The sequence below is a fragment of the Chaetura pelagica genome, unplaced genomic scaffold (assembly GCF_000747805.2).
Source record: "Chaetura pelagica isolate M959 unplaced genomic scaffold, ChaPel_1.0 scaffold79, whole genome shotgun sequence".
Lineage (NCBI taxonomy): Eukaryota > Metazoa > Chordata > Aves > Apodiformes > Apodidae > Chaetura > Chaetura pelagica.
The window spans coordinates 4,418,715-4,433,164 of record NW_009969339.1 but is presented as its reverse complement, the minus strand read 5'-3'; the positions used below and the strand labels follow the sequence as shown (position 1 = coordinate 4,433,164).

The 14,450-nt window shown below is 42.0% G+C and overlaps 1 protein-coding gene across 1 annotated transcript in view; it reads right to left on the bottom strand.

The window, feature by feature from the left end:
- PAH (phenylalanine hydroxylase) overlaps positions 1 to 14,450 on the bottom strand; it is a 40,393-nt gene that overhangs the window by 1,087 nt on the left and 24,856 nt on the right. Inside the window, exons 4-11 of the mRNA XM_010005800.1 lie at positions 14,129 to 14,217; positions 11,883 to 11,950; positions 9,410 to 9,606; positions 7,062 to 7,197; positions 5,850 to 5,919; positions 4,532 to 4,588; positions 3,421 to 3,516; positions 2,965 to 3,098 (exon numbers count right to left, since the gene is read on the bottom strand). Of these exons, the coding sequence (XP_010004102.1) occupies positions 2,965 to 3,098; positions 3,421 to 3,516; positions 4,532 to 4,588; positions 5,850 to 5,919; positions 7,062 to 7,197; positions 9,410 to 9,606; positions 11,883 to 11,950; positions 14,129 to 14,217 (847 nt within the window). The remainder of the gene's footprint in view (positions 1 to 2,964; positions 3,099 to 3,420; positions 3,517 to 4,531; positions 4,589 to 5,849; positions 5,920 to 7,061; positions 7,198 to 9,409; positions 9,607 to 11,882; positions 11,951 to 14,128; positions 14,218 to 14,450) is intronic.

Sequence of the window (14,450 nt, the reverse complement as noted above, 5' to 3'; positions counted from 1 at the left end):
CCTGCTGAGTGATCTGACCTACACTATTCTGCAACAAGCTTGAATCTGCATTTGTCTTTACCATCTATATTTCTTTATAAACAGGACAAGTTATGCTATTGGCATGGCAACCCTGCTCTTGGTATAGATCAACTATGTAGTTACTGGGATTTGCCAAACTTGAAAATCTTCTTTTCCTTTCAGAAATGCAAAATATAGGAATCCTGATCCAAGATATGGGAGAGTAAGTTCAAGTATCTATTCAATTCTGACATATCAAGATCAAATATAATGCTAATTCCTGGCATGGCTGGTAGCAGCCTTGAGGTCATTGCAAAGATAGAATATAGTCAAGGGAGTGAAGGTGCATTCTTGCCATCCCCTAATTGCAGCCTTCCCTTCTGCAAAATAGTTAATTCTATTGCAGAACTATTAAGATGTTGGCATCTTGGGAAAACATTAATTTGCATAACCACAGATCTGTGGAAAGGAGGACTCTGAATGGGATGAGATGGCCAGAGCTATTGTTCCAGGCTCCTTGTAGACCCCAGCAGGACACCAGCTTATATATCTGCTTCAAATTACTGAAGTTATTGCTGAAAGAGGAAGGAAAGCACGCAGGAGTTGATTATGGAGCCCCACTATACAGACTGTGACTCAGCATGGTAAATCCCATAAATCCCCAGAACAGAGCGATATGCCAGATGCCTCCTCCACATTGCTCCTTCAGTTTAGTCCTGTGTTATCAGATAAGGCCGTTGTCTCAAATAGCATTCATTGTGAGAAGACCACAAGGTGTGACAGTAGAAAAAAGTTATTTTGGCTAGGGTGAAAGTGTTTAGTGGCATTAGTCCAGTCCAGTTTTTCTAAGGGGAAAGATCTATGTTAACAGACAGTCTCACTAAATCTCAGTTGAAGATAAGACCCTAATTAGAAGATGAATCCCTTAAGCTGAAATATTTTAGGTCAGCCTCAGAATAATCTTTCGGTGAAGTTTTCCATTTTACTCAAACACACATGTCCAGGTGCAAGCCATAAATACAGGCACTGGACTAAACCCCAGAATTCTATTTCAATTTAACCAGTTTTCCAATTCATTCATTGAAACAAATAAAAGAAGTACGACGATTGTTTTTGTAGACTAAGGCTGCATCTTCCATTTTCTCAAGGAACCTGTTACTCAGTTAAATAAGTACACAGAGAAGACAGAAGCTCTGCACAGGATACTAATAACACAACCCAGAAGAGAAGGCCATCTTTCTCAGGTATTAGCTCAGAGAAAAGGGCAGAAGGAGAGGCTGCAGGCTTATGATGACTGGGGAAGAAACAGGGGAAGTAGCTAGGAATATTGGAGCAGGGGAGTCTAGGGCACCAGAATACCTTGGGGTCTTGGTATGTGTTTATCTGTGAATGGGGTAGAGATAGAGAAGAGAGAGAAGAGACTGCAGGTCTAGGACAAGTCCCTGTGTGGCATCTCCAAGAGAAAAACTTACTGAGTGTGAACCAAGGCTAACCCCTAGTGGCTTGGCTAACTTTCAGAAATATGTTGGTAGGATTTTTTTAAACAGCAATGGAAATACTGCTGTGAGGTGGAACCCAAGCTGAACCCCAAACACAGACTGAGCCATTCCTGTTTCAAGGACCAGAACTGAACCTGGACCATTATTTCAAAGTCTTGTTGAACTGGAACTGAATCTGTGTTTCAGTCACAGATGACTGAAAGATTTACTGTGTAACCCTGTAGTCTTGTAAACACACTGCTGGTAACAAGCTGGAGGCTCTGTATTAAGCTAACCACACAGGCCTCAGGACTGAGTTTATTAGGCTTGCTTGCAGTTTTGTTTAGCTGTAACAGCAATTGTCTAATGATCATGCAGCTATTACCTAATTTGTTTTAGTTTTGCTTAATTCTGAATAACTGTGTGCTATAATGCCTATAGTCGATACTTTTTACATAGGCAGAAATACCAAGTAGTTGTACTGTACAGACTCAACTAAGTCTGACCCTAAAATGATGATGCAGCATAAAGGAGTACCAGCATGGGCTGATAACAGAGGCCTTAAAAGTGCAAGTTTAGCATGCTGCTGGTTGTCCCTGTGCTCTTAACAACTCCCCACTGATCAGCTGTTCATGACAACACCAATATTGGAGCTGCAGAGGAAAAAAAACCACCAAAAAACAAAAAGCAACCCCCCCACACACACCATAGGTTTAGAGAAAGCAAAAACAAAACCAAAAAAACCACCATAGGTTTAAAGGAAACAAAAGGGATAAAGAACCAATATTTAATTTAAATTGAGAAGTCAGAAGTAACATAGGTTTGCAGAACAATTTAGAAGGAGGAAGACGTACAGCATGTTAGACAACACAAGAATGATTCTGAGGAAACCTTGGGCTGAGGAGGAAGAAAGGAGGCATAAACACCATCCACCTCCTCACAAAAGAGAGGAAGAAGGCCCACTCATCCATTCATTAACTTCACAGCACTGCTCTGAAGATCTCAATGTGTTGATTACTTGACAACTACACCCCACACACACACCAGACTGAAACTATTGAATTAAGACATTAAAAATGTGTAAGGGTAAGTATAACTTCAGAGGAAAAGGACTAGATACCAGGAGATATTTTTTGTGTGAGAACATATAACTATAGTATTGTTAAAGAGACTAGTTTTGCATTGTTTTGCACCCTGACCCTAAATGTTAGTATAATTGCAGTGGGGCTACCAATATTTTTGTTGCATTTTGGTTATACAGGTTAAAATCTTCATTATGCTAGCCACAAATTCCTGGCTTCACACATAAGGTGTGTTCTCTTTATTGCCCTCAACAAAGTTTTGAGTGTGAAAACTGCTTAGTCTCTTTAAGCATTTCTAATGCCTCTCAAAATATTACTGTCAACCAAAGACTTGTTATGGTACTGGGATCCATTGTATTGGCAGTGGACAAGAAATTGGATCTTATATGGAATTACTGGATTACCTTAGCTTTTCTTTTGCATCTTTAAAACTCTCAGCAACATAGTAGATAGGCTGGAACTCAGTAACAGGGTACTTCTGCACAGAGGTCTTCTCCAGGACAAGAGGTTGAATCTCAGGTTTATTTGATAAACAATACTATAAGCAAAAGGATAATAAATTGATGGCAGTTAAAAAGTGCTTGAATTTGCTGGGAAAGAAATGCCACCCCATTTCAGATAGGAAAGAGTTGGTCCTGTGGAATATAATGACAATGTCACACACTAGGCAAGTAGCAGTATGAGCTCCCTGGGTATACATGGTATACATCGACACTAATAAATATTAAAGCTCTTCAGTGAGGTATGACATTTCATAGTATTTACATGCACAAAGTATGAAGGAAAATAAGGATCTGAAGACATTCGGAAGAGAAGTTTTAGCTATTATAAGCATCTTTGAAATGTTTCCTAGAACACACCTGCAGTTCCCCAAATGAAGACAGCAGCCCTGCACCGTATGCCTTGAGTGAATTGCCTTCCTTACATAGTCCAAACTCCACCGTAAACCAATAAACCTAGCAAGAAAATTAGACAGAAATATATTATTCCTTGATTAAAAAGAGGAGGCTCACATAATTTATGTGAATTCTTTTACATTTCTAATTAAATTGATGCCATGTGTCAAATATCAACTGTATAAATGCCAGAAATGTACTCACAGACTTAAATTCTTCACCTGGAAGTGGCACAGTGCTAGACTCAATGTGCTTGCAAATCAGTACAGTTCCCTGACAAACACAGTTGTGTTTTACTGTGCATATATTTATCAGCAGAGCTGAAACAATGACATTATAGCAATAACATTTCATTTTGGCTGGCTAACTCAGTTGAAGTTTGAACCTTATTTGATAGAAGTTTGTGTCCTGTTTCACACAGAGGCATCTAGCTGCAGCAGCAAGAAAGGGAATGGGCTATTAGTGCAATATTGACTGAAGATGGTGTTTAGCCCATCTTGACTTCTTGGTCTGTTATTTTGAAGGCATACCTGCCCTGGCTCAGAAAAACTATCTCTTTTATCAAAAACAGCACATACTGGACAATGCTTTGCCCAGGTGAGTTGGCACTGGGGACACTAATCTCACAGACATATCCTTGTTTTTATTTTAAGTTTGTAATTCTGGGTTTCAGTAGTCTTAGAGTAGGACTCACGTGAGCCACACTGGCTGCAGGGGACATTATCTGCCTGGAAGGTTGGCAGTGAAGGAACATTCACAGGTAGAACAACTACTGAGGCTGGCTCCTTGAATTTCCTGTGAGGATGTAGAAATATGTAATCTCTTCTTGCCCAATATGTTTGTGCTGGAGGAAATATTTTTTGGGCTTCTGTGTTTAATCACAACTGTCACTTTGAATAAGGGGTGCCAAAGTTATTTTCCTATAATGCAGCTCTTTCAGGGTGGGGTTTTCCAATCATGGACTTCACTCTGTTCCCATTCAACTCTATGGGAGTTCTATCAGTGACTTCAGTGGCAGCAGAATTAAGACAACACAGGGTGCCTTGGAAAATTGAGCTCTCATTTATTAAATTACCGTAGCAAGTTTCTCGATGAAATCATCCGGAGCTCCCAGAGATGCCAGTCCAATTTCCTGTAACAATAAACCATTATTCTTCAAGTTGTTTATTGCAAACATTCTTCCTGTCTCGTCTTATGTAATTTCTCACATTTTAAATGTTACCATCACTTACTACCACACACAAATGTTTACAGGACATGTTCTTATCGTGGAAGATCAACTTTAATCCAGCAGTCTCTCCAGAAAGGAACAAAGAGGCCTATCCAAATGTCATTTACAAGGACTGATCCTTTGTGCCTGATACAAAGCCTACTGAGGTCAAATAAAATTTTCCTTTTGCTTTGACAAGCTTTTGATCAAGCCTACAATGCACACCCATGATACAATGACCCATGATGTGGTCAAAATGAGGCAAATCAGTCACATCCATACATCTCAAATATTTCTCTTTGTTTTGATGGGCCCTGATTGCAGGAATTTTCCTGGAACTTCGAATGAGTTGTTTTTTCTGAATGGCAAGGCATGATTTGAAAGATCTTATTTATACCTTAGGAACTAATGAATACTTTTTCAATAGCTGGATTCAGAAGACAGCTCCAAAATGCTGTATATAAGCAGATATTTTTCTTGGTTTGCTCCACTGAGGACTGCATAGTGCAAAATCAGAGCCTCACACACAGCCAGACCAAGAGCATGGGGGCAGCCATCATCATGTCAAATCCTAATAAGCCAAGGCACAGCAGGGCTTATCTTGAAGGAGAACCTTTTCTCCTTCTTCTCCTTCTCTCCTTTTCTCTTTTCATGTTTTCTGGTAAAATGGAGCCAAAAGTTTATTCTTTCAATGAGGCTTGGCTTCTTTTCCAGAGACATTAACACTACCAAAGGGAAAGCTCCTCTCCAGCCTTCTCCCATGCTTGCAGCTGGGACAGTTCTACACTTAACTCAGCCTCCTCTGTGGCTTGAATAGAAAAGAAAACAAAAAAATATTCACTTTCTCTAACATTTGGATAGCAGGGTGGGGTAATAACTCATCTGACTCAGGAGCCGTTTGACTTTGCTCAGAAGGATCAACATCTACAAAAAGGTTTTAGATTGTGGATTCACAAAGGGTTTGCCTCTAAAGAAACAGCTGACACAAGACAGACATTTGGAGTTGGGGTGTATGAGTTTGCCCAGGTGATTTGTGTCAACATCTCAAGCAATAAATACAGCAGTCTCAGCCATTCTTAAACAAGCTGCTAACAAACACCACATGCCTCATGGATCATGCTCTGAGTTACCTAGTCTCTGGTGTGCTCAATTATAAAAATAGTAAAATTACTGAACAACTTACCTGGGAAAACTGAGCAAAACTGGGATCAGCAAAAAGAGGCACATGTCCGAGCAGCTCATGGCAAATATCACTGCAGGAAAACATGACATCTGAATAACTTTAATTTAAGAAAAGTCCATCACTGCTGGACAAATGCCCTAGAGTCAGCACACAGTCAGGAGTGCCATGCATTTGCTCCTACCAGCAAATAATGTTCAAAAGTTATGGGAAAACATTTTGATCTATAATTATTATGATGGAAATGCTTGCACAGTCCAGGGTTTTCAATGTTTTATAGTTATACAACCCTCAGAGGAAGCATGATACATTATTTGCTTTTCCTTATGGCCAAAAACCACTATTGGCTATGAAGCCAATTCACCATGGAGTCAATATGCACCTCAGGAGCTCAACTCAAGTCCATGTTCAGGCCCACAGAATCCCACTAAGAGGTGGAAGCTCACCCTCTGGTAGGACCATTTTCATCACAAGTTGAAGCTGGCATCTGGACAGGTATGTTTGGGGAAGAACTCACCTAGGGATGGCTAGATTTTTCAAAGATGGAGAAGTAATTTGGTGAGATGGAAAGGGGAGAGGGGAGATGCACCCAGAAGGGCAAGGTCCTGGAAGTTATTTCGGCCTGGCTTTGAGCACAATGAGAATGGGGTGAGGAGAAGGAAAATCAGAAGAATAAGGGATAGAAAATGGAGGGGGAAAGGAGGCTGTATAAAGAAATAGGAAGCAAAGAAACAGTAAGGGAGAGAAGACAGAATTGCAACAATATGAAGTAGAGGAAGAAAACTATTTTGAAAACAAGTGGAAAAAACAATGGACAGGGATGGAAAGAAACATTACAATATAAAACTGAAAAAGAGAAGGGATCAGTGATCTGGGCTTCCTCTATCTTGCTGCCAGAACCTTGCTTGACCACTGTTTGGGTGCTAATAGCTAAGCTAAATGCCTTTGTACTCTGCTCTCTTGCCTTCCAGCCACCACACAAGCATGCCTTCAGTAGTAAAGCTGGCTGGTCAGTCCCATAACTTGCAGAAGAGGATGCAGTTTGTTAAAAAGACTAGAAATCTTCTAGTTTTCAGGAGATAGAAGTCACTTGTCCACTCTCCATTAGCTCTGTTCCCAGGAGTGCCCATGAGTCCCACATGGTTATTATCAGCTGGGCTGACCTTGCTGTTAGTCTGATGCAAATTTACACAAGGTCTGTGCCAAGGTACTTACGGCTCTGGTGTGTACATGGGTTTGGACGCATGGCGAATGTACTGGGTAGAGTGAAACACTCGGAATGCCAGGCCAGCCAAGAAATCCCGAGAGGAGAGCAAGCCTGCAACGGGACGCAGGCGAAATCCAGTGCAGGCTGAAGGAGTAAAAAAAGCACATCTTAAAAACAACCAGCGTTCTTGATTTATCCTTATCTAGACTTCTTACAGTGCAAAAAGTTTGCTAATTGTTTTGTTTTCTCTTCTTATGTTAAAAGGAGTTCAGATGTGAGAGAGGAAGGAATTTTCACAGTCACAGAATCATGGAATTGTTCTGGTTGAAAAAGACCTTGAAGATTATCTAGTCCAACCATTAACCTAAGTCTACCAAGTCCTGCTCCTAAGCACCACATCTATGAGTCTTTTAAACACCTCCAGGGATAGTGATTCAACCACCTCCCTGGACAGCCTATACCAGTGTTTAATTACCCCTGCAATGAAGAAGTTTCTTCTAATGTCTAATCTAAACCTCCTCTGGTGCAACTTGAGAACATTTCCGCTTCTCCTGTTTCTTATTCCTAGGAAGAAGAGACCAACCCTCATCTCACTTCAACCTCCTTTCAGGCAGTTGTGGAGAGAAATAAAGTCTCCCCTCAACCTCCAATTCTCCAGACTGAACAACCCCAGTTCCCTCAGACATTCCTCATAAGACCTTTTCTCCAGATCCTTCACCAGCTTGTTGCCTTTCTCAGGACTCACTACAGCACCTTGATGTCTTTTTTCTGTAGTGAGGGGCCCAAACCTGCAAACAGTACTAGAGGCGCAGCCTCATCAGTGCCGAGTACAGGGGGACAATTACTTCCCTGCTGCTGCTGGCCACACTATTTCTGATACAAGCCAGGATGCTGTTGGCTTTCTTGGCCACCTGGGCACACTGCTGGCTCATGTTCAGCTGGTTGTCAATCATGATTTCCAAGTCCTTTTCCTCTAGAATCATAGAATCTTAGGGGCTGGAAGGGACCTTGAAAGATCATCTAGTCCAACCCCCCTGCCAGAGCACGGTCACCTAGAGTACATCACACAGGAATGCATCCAGGTGGGTTTTGAATGTCTCCAGAGAAGGAGACTCCACAACCTCCCTGGGCAGCCTGTTCCAGTGCTCTGTCACTCTCACAGTAAAACATTTTTTTCGGATATTCACCTTGAACCTCCTATGCTCCAATTTACACCCATTACCCCTTGTTCTATCACTGGTCATCACTGAGAAAAGCCTAACTCTATCTCCCTGACACTCACCCCTTACATATTTGTAAACATTGATGAGGTCATCAATGATGACCATTGATGAGGAAAGCTCTAGGCAGCTTTCCACTTGCTCTTCCCCAAGCCTGTAGTGTTGCATGGGGGTATTTTGGCCCCACTGCAGGACCCAGCACCTGGCCTTGTTGAACCTCATACAATTGGCCTCAGCCCATTGATCCAGCCTGTCCAGCCAAAAAATGTCAAGAGAAGAGCAATCTTTGCAGAGTCTCCTTACCCTCAGGCAGATCAACACTCCCTCCCAATTTGGTGTCATCTGCATACTTACTGAGGGTGCATTTGATCCTCTCATTGAGATCACTATATAGATATAGTGATATAGATATTAAACAGGACTGACCCAAACACCTCCCTTGACCTACTAACCGCAGCCTTTCTAATACACCCCAGGATGCCATTGGCCTTCTTGGCCACAAGGGCACGTTGTTGGCTCATGGTCATCCTCCTGTCCACCAGGACCCCCAGGTCCCTTTCTCCTACACTGCTCTCCAGCAGGTCAGTCCGCACCTTGTACTGGTATATGGGGTTGTTCTTCCCCAGATGCAAGACTACACTTTCCCTTGTTGAATTTCATCAAGCTTCTCCCTGCCCAACTCTCCAGCCTGAGAGAAGAGTACACCAGTCTATGCCATATGTAGCCAGTTTCTCCAGGAGAATGCTGGCTGAAGAATGTGAGAAACAGTGTTAAAGGCTTTACTAAGGTCCAGGTAAACATTATCCACAGCCTTTCCCTCATCCACAAAATGGGTCACTTCGCCATAGAAGTAGATGAGGTTTGTCAAGTAGGATTTGCGTTTCATGAACCCATGGTTATTGGGCCTGATCACCTGGTTATCCTACCATGTGTACCACTATCACAGTATCTGAGCATCTGTTTCATCATACCCCTGAAAATTTTAGAGGGACCTGGGTTACAGGCTAAGTGATGTGCCCAAGGACAACGCAAAGCCTATAACAAAGTAGAGACTGCTTTTCCATCTCTGAAAGCACCACCCCCACTGACAGCCGAGACATTTCATTTAATTTGGTCCTTTCATGTTTTTAACTTACACTGCAAGAAGTTTGAAATATCTTCTAGCTGGGGAATGTTGTCCTCCCGGTAGCCACAGTACTTCTCCAGCAGTGGGAACACATGGTTGTGTTCATAACAAGCATGAGTTGGATAGAGACTCTTCAGCTCCCTGAAGACAGTGCCCCATGTTTTCTTTTCTTCTTCTGTATAGGTGACTCGAGGAATAGGTTGACCACTGGAAAGAAAATGGATACCTCTCTTAGGAGCAACAGAGAAACACTCCTATGCCACCAGCATCATACTCAGGAGCTTTAGATGGGCTGACCAGGTGCTGCCAGTGCATGAGGGGAGATGCCCTTGGTCTGACACACAGGTGCAAAGGGAGCCTCACTTACCACTAGGCACTAACTGGGAAGGACTTGACTGACCTCAGCTGAGATACTGGCTTTTAGACAACTCCTTGCACTATTGTGGCAAAAATATATGTGCTCCTTTGTCTTATCAAGATACTGTTCTAAAAATATTCATTGGCTGTTTGTTGTAATTTATTTTCATTTTTACACATGGAGCAGCTATTGTATTTCTTGCTCTGACACATCATTAATTGTTTTGGTTACAACAGGAAAACCATTAGCTCCAGAAAACTGTTTCTTGGAGGGGCAGGGAAATTCTGATCTGTGCTTTATGTTGCAACAGACACAGACACCAGACAGTTTAACTTTTTATAATTGTAATGAGTAATTCTGAACCAAATCCCACCCTCAGGCCTCCATGTGCTTAGCTGGTATTGAAGCTGGCAGAATTAGACAATCACAAACAGTGTAGTTTGGCTTCCTGTGAATAGCCAATTCCTTAGCAATAATGATAAGGCCATAGGTGAATTCAGCAGCTTTGAAAAATCAAAGGGTTTTAAGTAACTTAATAGGGTTAACATCACTGCTGGAATAATGCTAGAGCTTTCCAAGCCTCAGAGACCCATTGTTAAACTCTTGATGACACCTCACCATCTCCCACTCCCTCTTTTTTTTTTTCTTGAGCCTCAGGGCAGCTTCTCTGGAGCACCATTACTTTTTGTCTCTCTATATCAGCCCTCCTTGATCTGTGGAGCTTTAAACATCATGTTGAATTATGAGGATTGCTGAGGAACTGTTGTTCCTTTAGCACTCCTAACTAATCCTCAGTCACCTTCGAGGGCTACAGCAGGAAGCTATGGCTTAAAATCTTTCAAGTATCAATTAAAAAACCTCAGGGATCAGCAGGATAAGAAGGAAAGGAGGACAGAGAGAAGAGGCAAGTTAAATTCAAAGGACAGGGATGTCAGGGAAATTCATCTTTCAAAAAAAAACAACTGGTAAGTATATCAGGAGAGAAGGCAAAAAAGCAAGGGCAGAGGAGAGAGTAAAACAACAGGAGACAAGAGAACAAGACAGGTGCAAAGGAGGGGACACAGAAGAAGATAAAATTGATGGCAGGAAGAGAAGTGCAAGATAAACAACCACAGACCCACTTCACCTTTGTAGCTGACTTTGCAAACTAAGCACATTTGCCTTTTCAGAAGCTTACCCTGAAGCCTTATAACTTTGGTGGTCCTTTTTCTCCTGTCCAGTTCTCTGCATCTCTGTCACTCTATGCTAAAGACAGCCCTTCAACCTCTCAGCCACTATAGACCCTGAAAGTCAGATCTGCCAGGTGTAGTACCCAGGACAAGGTCATCACAAATCCATCTGGAGCTCCCTGGATCAACGCTCAAAGTCACAAAACCCACACGCCTCCTTTTCACAAGCCCCAGAAGCCCGGACATGGGCTTTCACACCCTGCTTATTGCTCTGTTACTCAAACACCTTGTTGGAAAATCCAATTATTTCACACAGAAGGTGCTTTTGGGACATAGACTCAGGTCTGTATAGGCTCTGTTTCCAATGTGTCTAGTGATCTGGATAAAATACTAAATATTAGTTACATTTTGGAATATAATGGTTTCATCTCCCTAAGATGGTTTCAGTTTGAATACTGGGGGTGGTGAGTGGGGGTGGTTAACATGTTTTTTTGCTTTATTTCTATGTAGGATTTGATGAAAGCCTGCAGTGGATTAGCATTAGAACCATAAGATATTCATTATTTTAATAGCGTATGCAGCTCCTGCTTTAATGTAAATGATAGGCACTGTCCTGGTTTAGTAGGGAGAATACCAGAAGCAGTTTTATTCAATGCTCAGGTCTTTGTAGTAGCAATGTAGTCTGCTGCTCAATTAGACAACAAAGCCAGGGAAGAGGGGTGTCATGGGGAAAGAGCGGAGGAGGTGTTCTCTTCTGAACGTGTGCCTGGAACAATTTACTTTTGTTTTACTGTGATCAGGGATAAATGCATGCACAGGAAGATTTAAACACATGGCAGAAAAAAGCCAACAGCAGGAGGATCCTTGTGGAGAAACAGGGATTGCCAGCGGGCTGAGAGCTGTAGGAGGGGGCAGGAGATGTGGGCTTGCTTTCTGCCCATGCACTGAGCACTCACTGTCTGTAGTTGTAGGCAATATCTGCAAACTCCTTCCTGCGGGCCCGGTACACAGGATCTTTGAACCCCTAAAGAGAAAGAGCAATGGTCAGTCCCTGTGTAAGTGCAGGCACTGAAGAGCCTTCTTCTCACTGAGCACCCTTGGGCACGGCTGGTGCAGTCCAAGAAGTACTGGAGAGTGAGTGGGAAACCTGCCTTCATCCTGCCTGGCTCCTCTGTGTCCTGCTTGCTCAGGGCACTCCCTGCTCCTTCCTCATCTGCAGGGCCACCAGAGCAACCATTCAGCCATGCCTCCCAGCACCTCTCACCCCCCAACTCCCTCCATTTTCTCATTTTTACTTGCTTCAAAACAGGGAAACATGCTCCTTTACAGGACAAGCAAGGTGCTCCTGCAAGAGCAATACACTTTATCAACAGCACTCGGACAACCATGTCCCTCTGGATTCTCGAGAAGCTTGTTGCAGCTTCTAGTAAATCTGGGCTGGTTTAGAAGAGCAAAGTGAAACCACATTAGAAACACAGTCATCAACTCAGTCAGACTTTTTAGGCAGATTTTCAGCATGAGCCATGCTTAAAGGTGCTCATTTTCAAACTATTAGAAGAACAGTAGGCACTTAGCAGGCCAAAAAGGCCTGTTTGCACTACAAATTCAGCTATTTGAAGGGATTTCATTACTACAGAGAATGTCTAATAGACTTTGCAGTTTAGAGCTTGACCTTTGCAGCTAATTACCAATTAAACCAGGATTAAGAAATACAATCTCTAATCCTTCATCTAGGATAACCATTCTCCTATTCCAGTGTGCCTGCTATTTAGACTAAAAATAAGGAGGAGTGTCTTCACCACCTAAAGTGGAGGAATGTCCTTCCAAGACAGGACATGCTTCTACTGGGCAAATAGCAACAACTCATTAGGTATGACAGCAGCTCATGCATGCAGCTCTTAGTAATGCACAACACAACTGGACTGAGAGGCCATGAAATGACCAGGTATAGGAGACAGCGGTAGTGGAGTGCACACCTAAGAGTCTGAGTGAAAACCAGGCAGCCAATGGCCTAAAAAGTGTGCTGTCCAAGATTAATCTGGCACAGAGGTATTTGTGGTTAAATCCCATATCATTTAGCTACTGAAAACACAGACTCCTTTAATTACTCTTTTGCTTCCATGTGCTATGACAGATATTTACTCCAGCAGCTGGGTTTCCTTTGTAAGGCACAAACTGCTCGCTAGCTAATTCTAGGAACTGGAGCAGAGATACTTCATTCTTTTTAATATCTTTTTGTTTGTTTGTTTCCTTTTCCAAATACAATCTTGGTCTATTCCCGCATGACACACAAGGGGGCCATTGACTCAGTGTATCTCCTTTCATTCTGCCTTTCATGTGATCACACTGAACATCATGAATCATTGTACATGATACATAACACATCTCGAATTAAGCAATAGGTAGTGAATGACTAATCATCCTATCTCAATTAAACTAATAGCAGCAATTATTGTTGCACTGCGTGTAATTTATTTATAATCACCCTATCCCAATTAAGCTAATAGCAGCAATTTCTGTTGCACTGCATGGAATTCAGTATGTTTTGACAAATGAAAATAAGTTGTTGTTTGCTTGGAGAAGGAAAAGAGGCAGAAAGTATTCTTGTATTTGAAGGAGCTGAAAAACCACTGAATATATTTTTTTTTTTAATCAGCTAAGCCAATGAACAAAACTTTCTGATTCTAACATGTAAACCACAAACTTTTTGAAGCAGAAACATTTTCTTTTGTTTTGTCTCACCATACAAGAATCATGCCATATTTAATAACCACATAACGAGGCACTAAGCTCAATCGTGTGTATGAGATCAAGGATGAAAAAAACAGTCTTAATACCTCTGCACTGTGATATGCTGCTTCTGAAATTTTTGTTGCTAGTGATTCACCAAATGAGCCTGAGGTCACTATATCAGAGCCACTTGAGAAAACCAGAGGTGTCCCTGTGGTGGCTCTGTGCTCTGATGACCTCTATGACTTTTAAGGTCTGCTGGTATTTGCTCAAATTAAATCAATCTTTGTTCTGATTTACTCTATACTGAGGATCAGGCTGATTGTAACACTAGAAATGTGGTACCTTCTTATTCTAAATCATGTGAGACCTAGTCCACTAAATTTGTCTTAAAGCAAAGCAAATACAAATGAAAGAAATACCTGTCCCAATAATTACAAACATGCTAAAAAAACAAAGATCAGTCTCTTACAGGATGGTCAGCATCCAGTTCTGCTCCATAGCTTAGGATCTGATTGGCAAACCTGTCCAGCTCCTGGATACTTCTTGGGAACCATGGCACTGCAAACAGAAAATAAGTAGAGATGGGTATGCTTCTTCATGACTTTGTTTGGGGCCTTCCTCTGGTCTTTCTATTTTTTTCATGACAAATATAAAGGAATATACACAAGAGGATAAATTCTGTGGGCAGCGATGGCCTTTTCCTGTAGTAGGTGGCAAGAGCAAACCCTGCAAGTTGTCTTGAATTTGAGGTTGTTTTGCACTGTTGGAAGAATACAGAGCATCAGGAATGC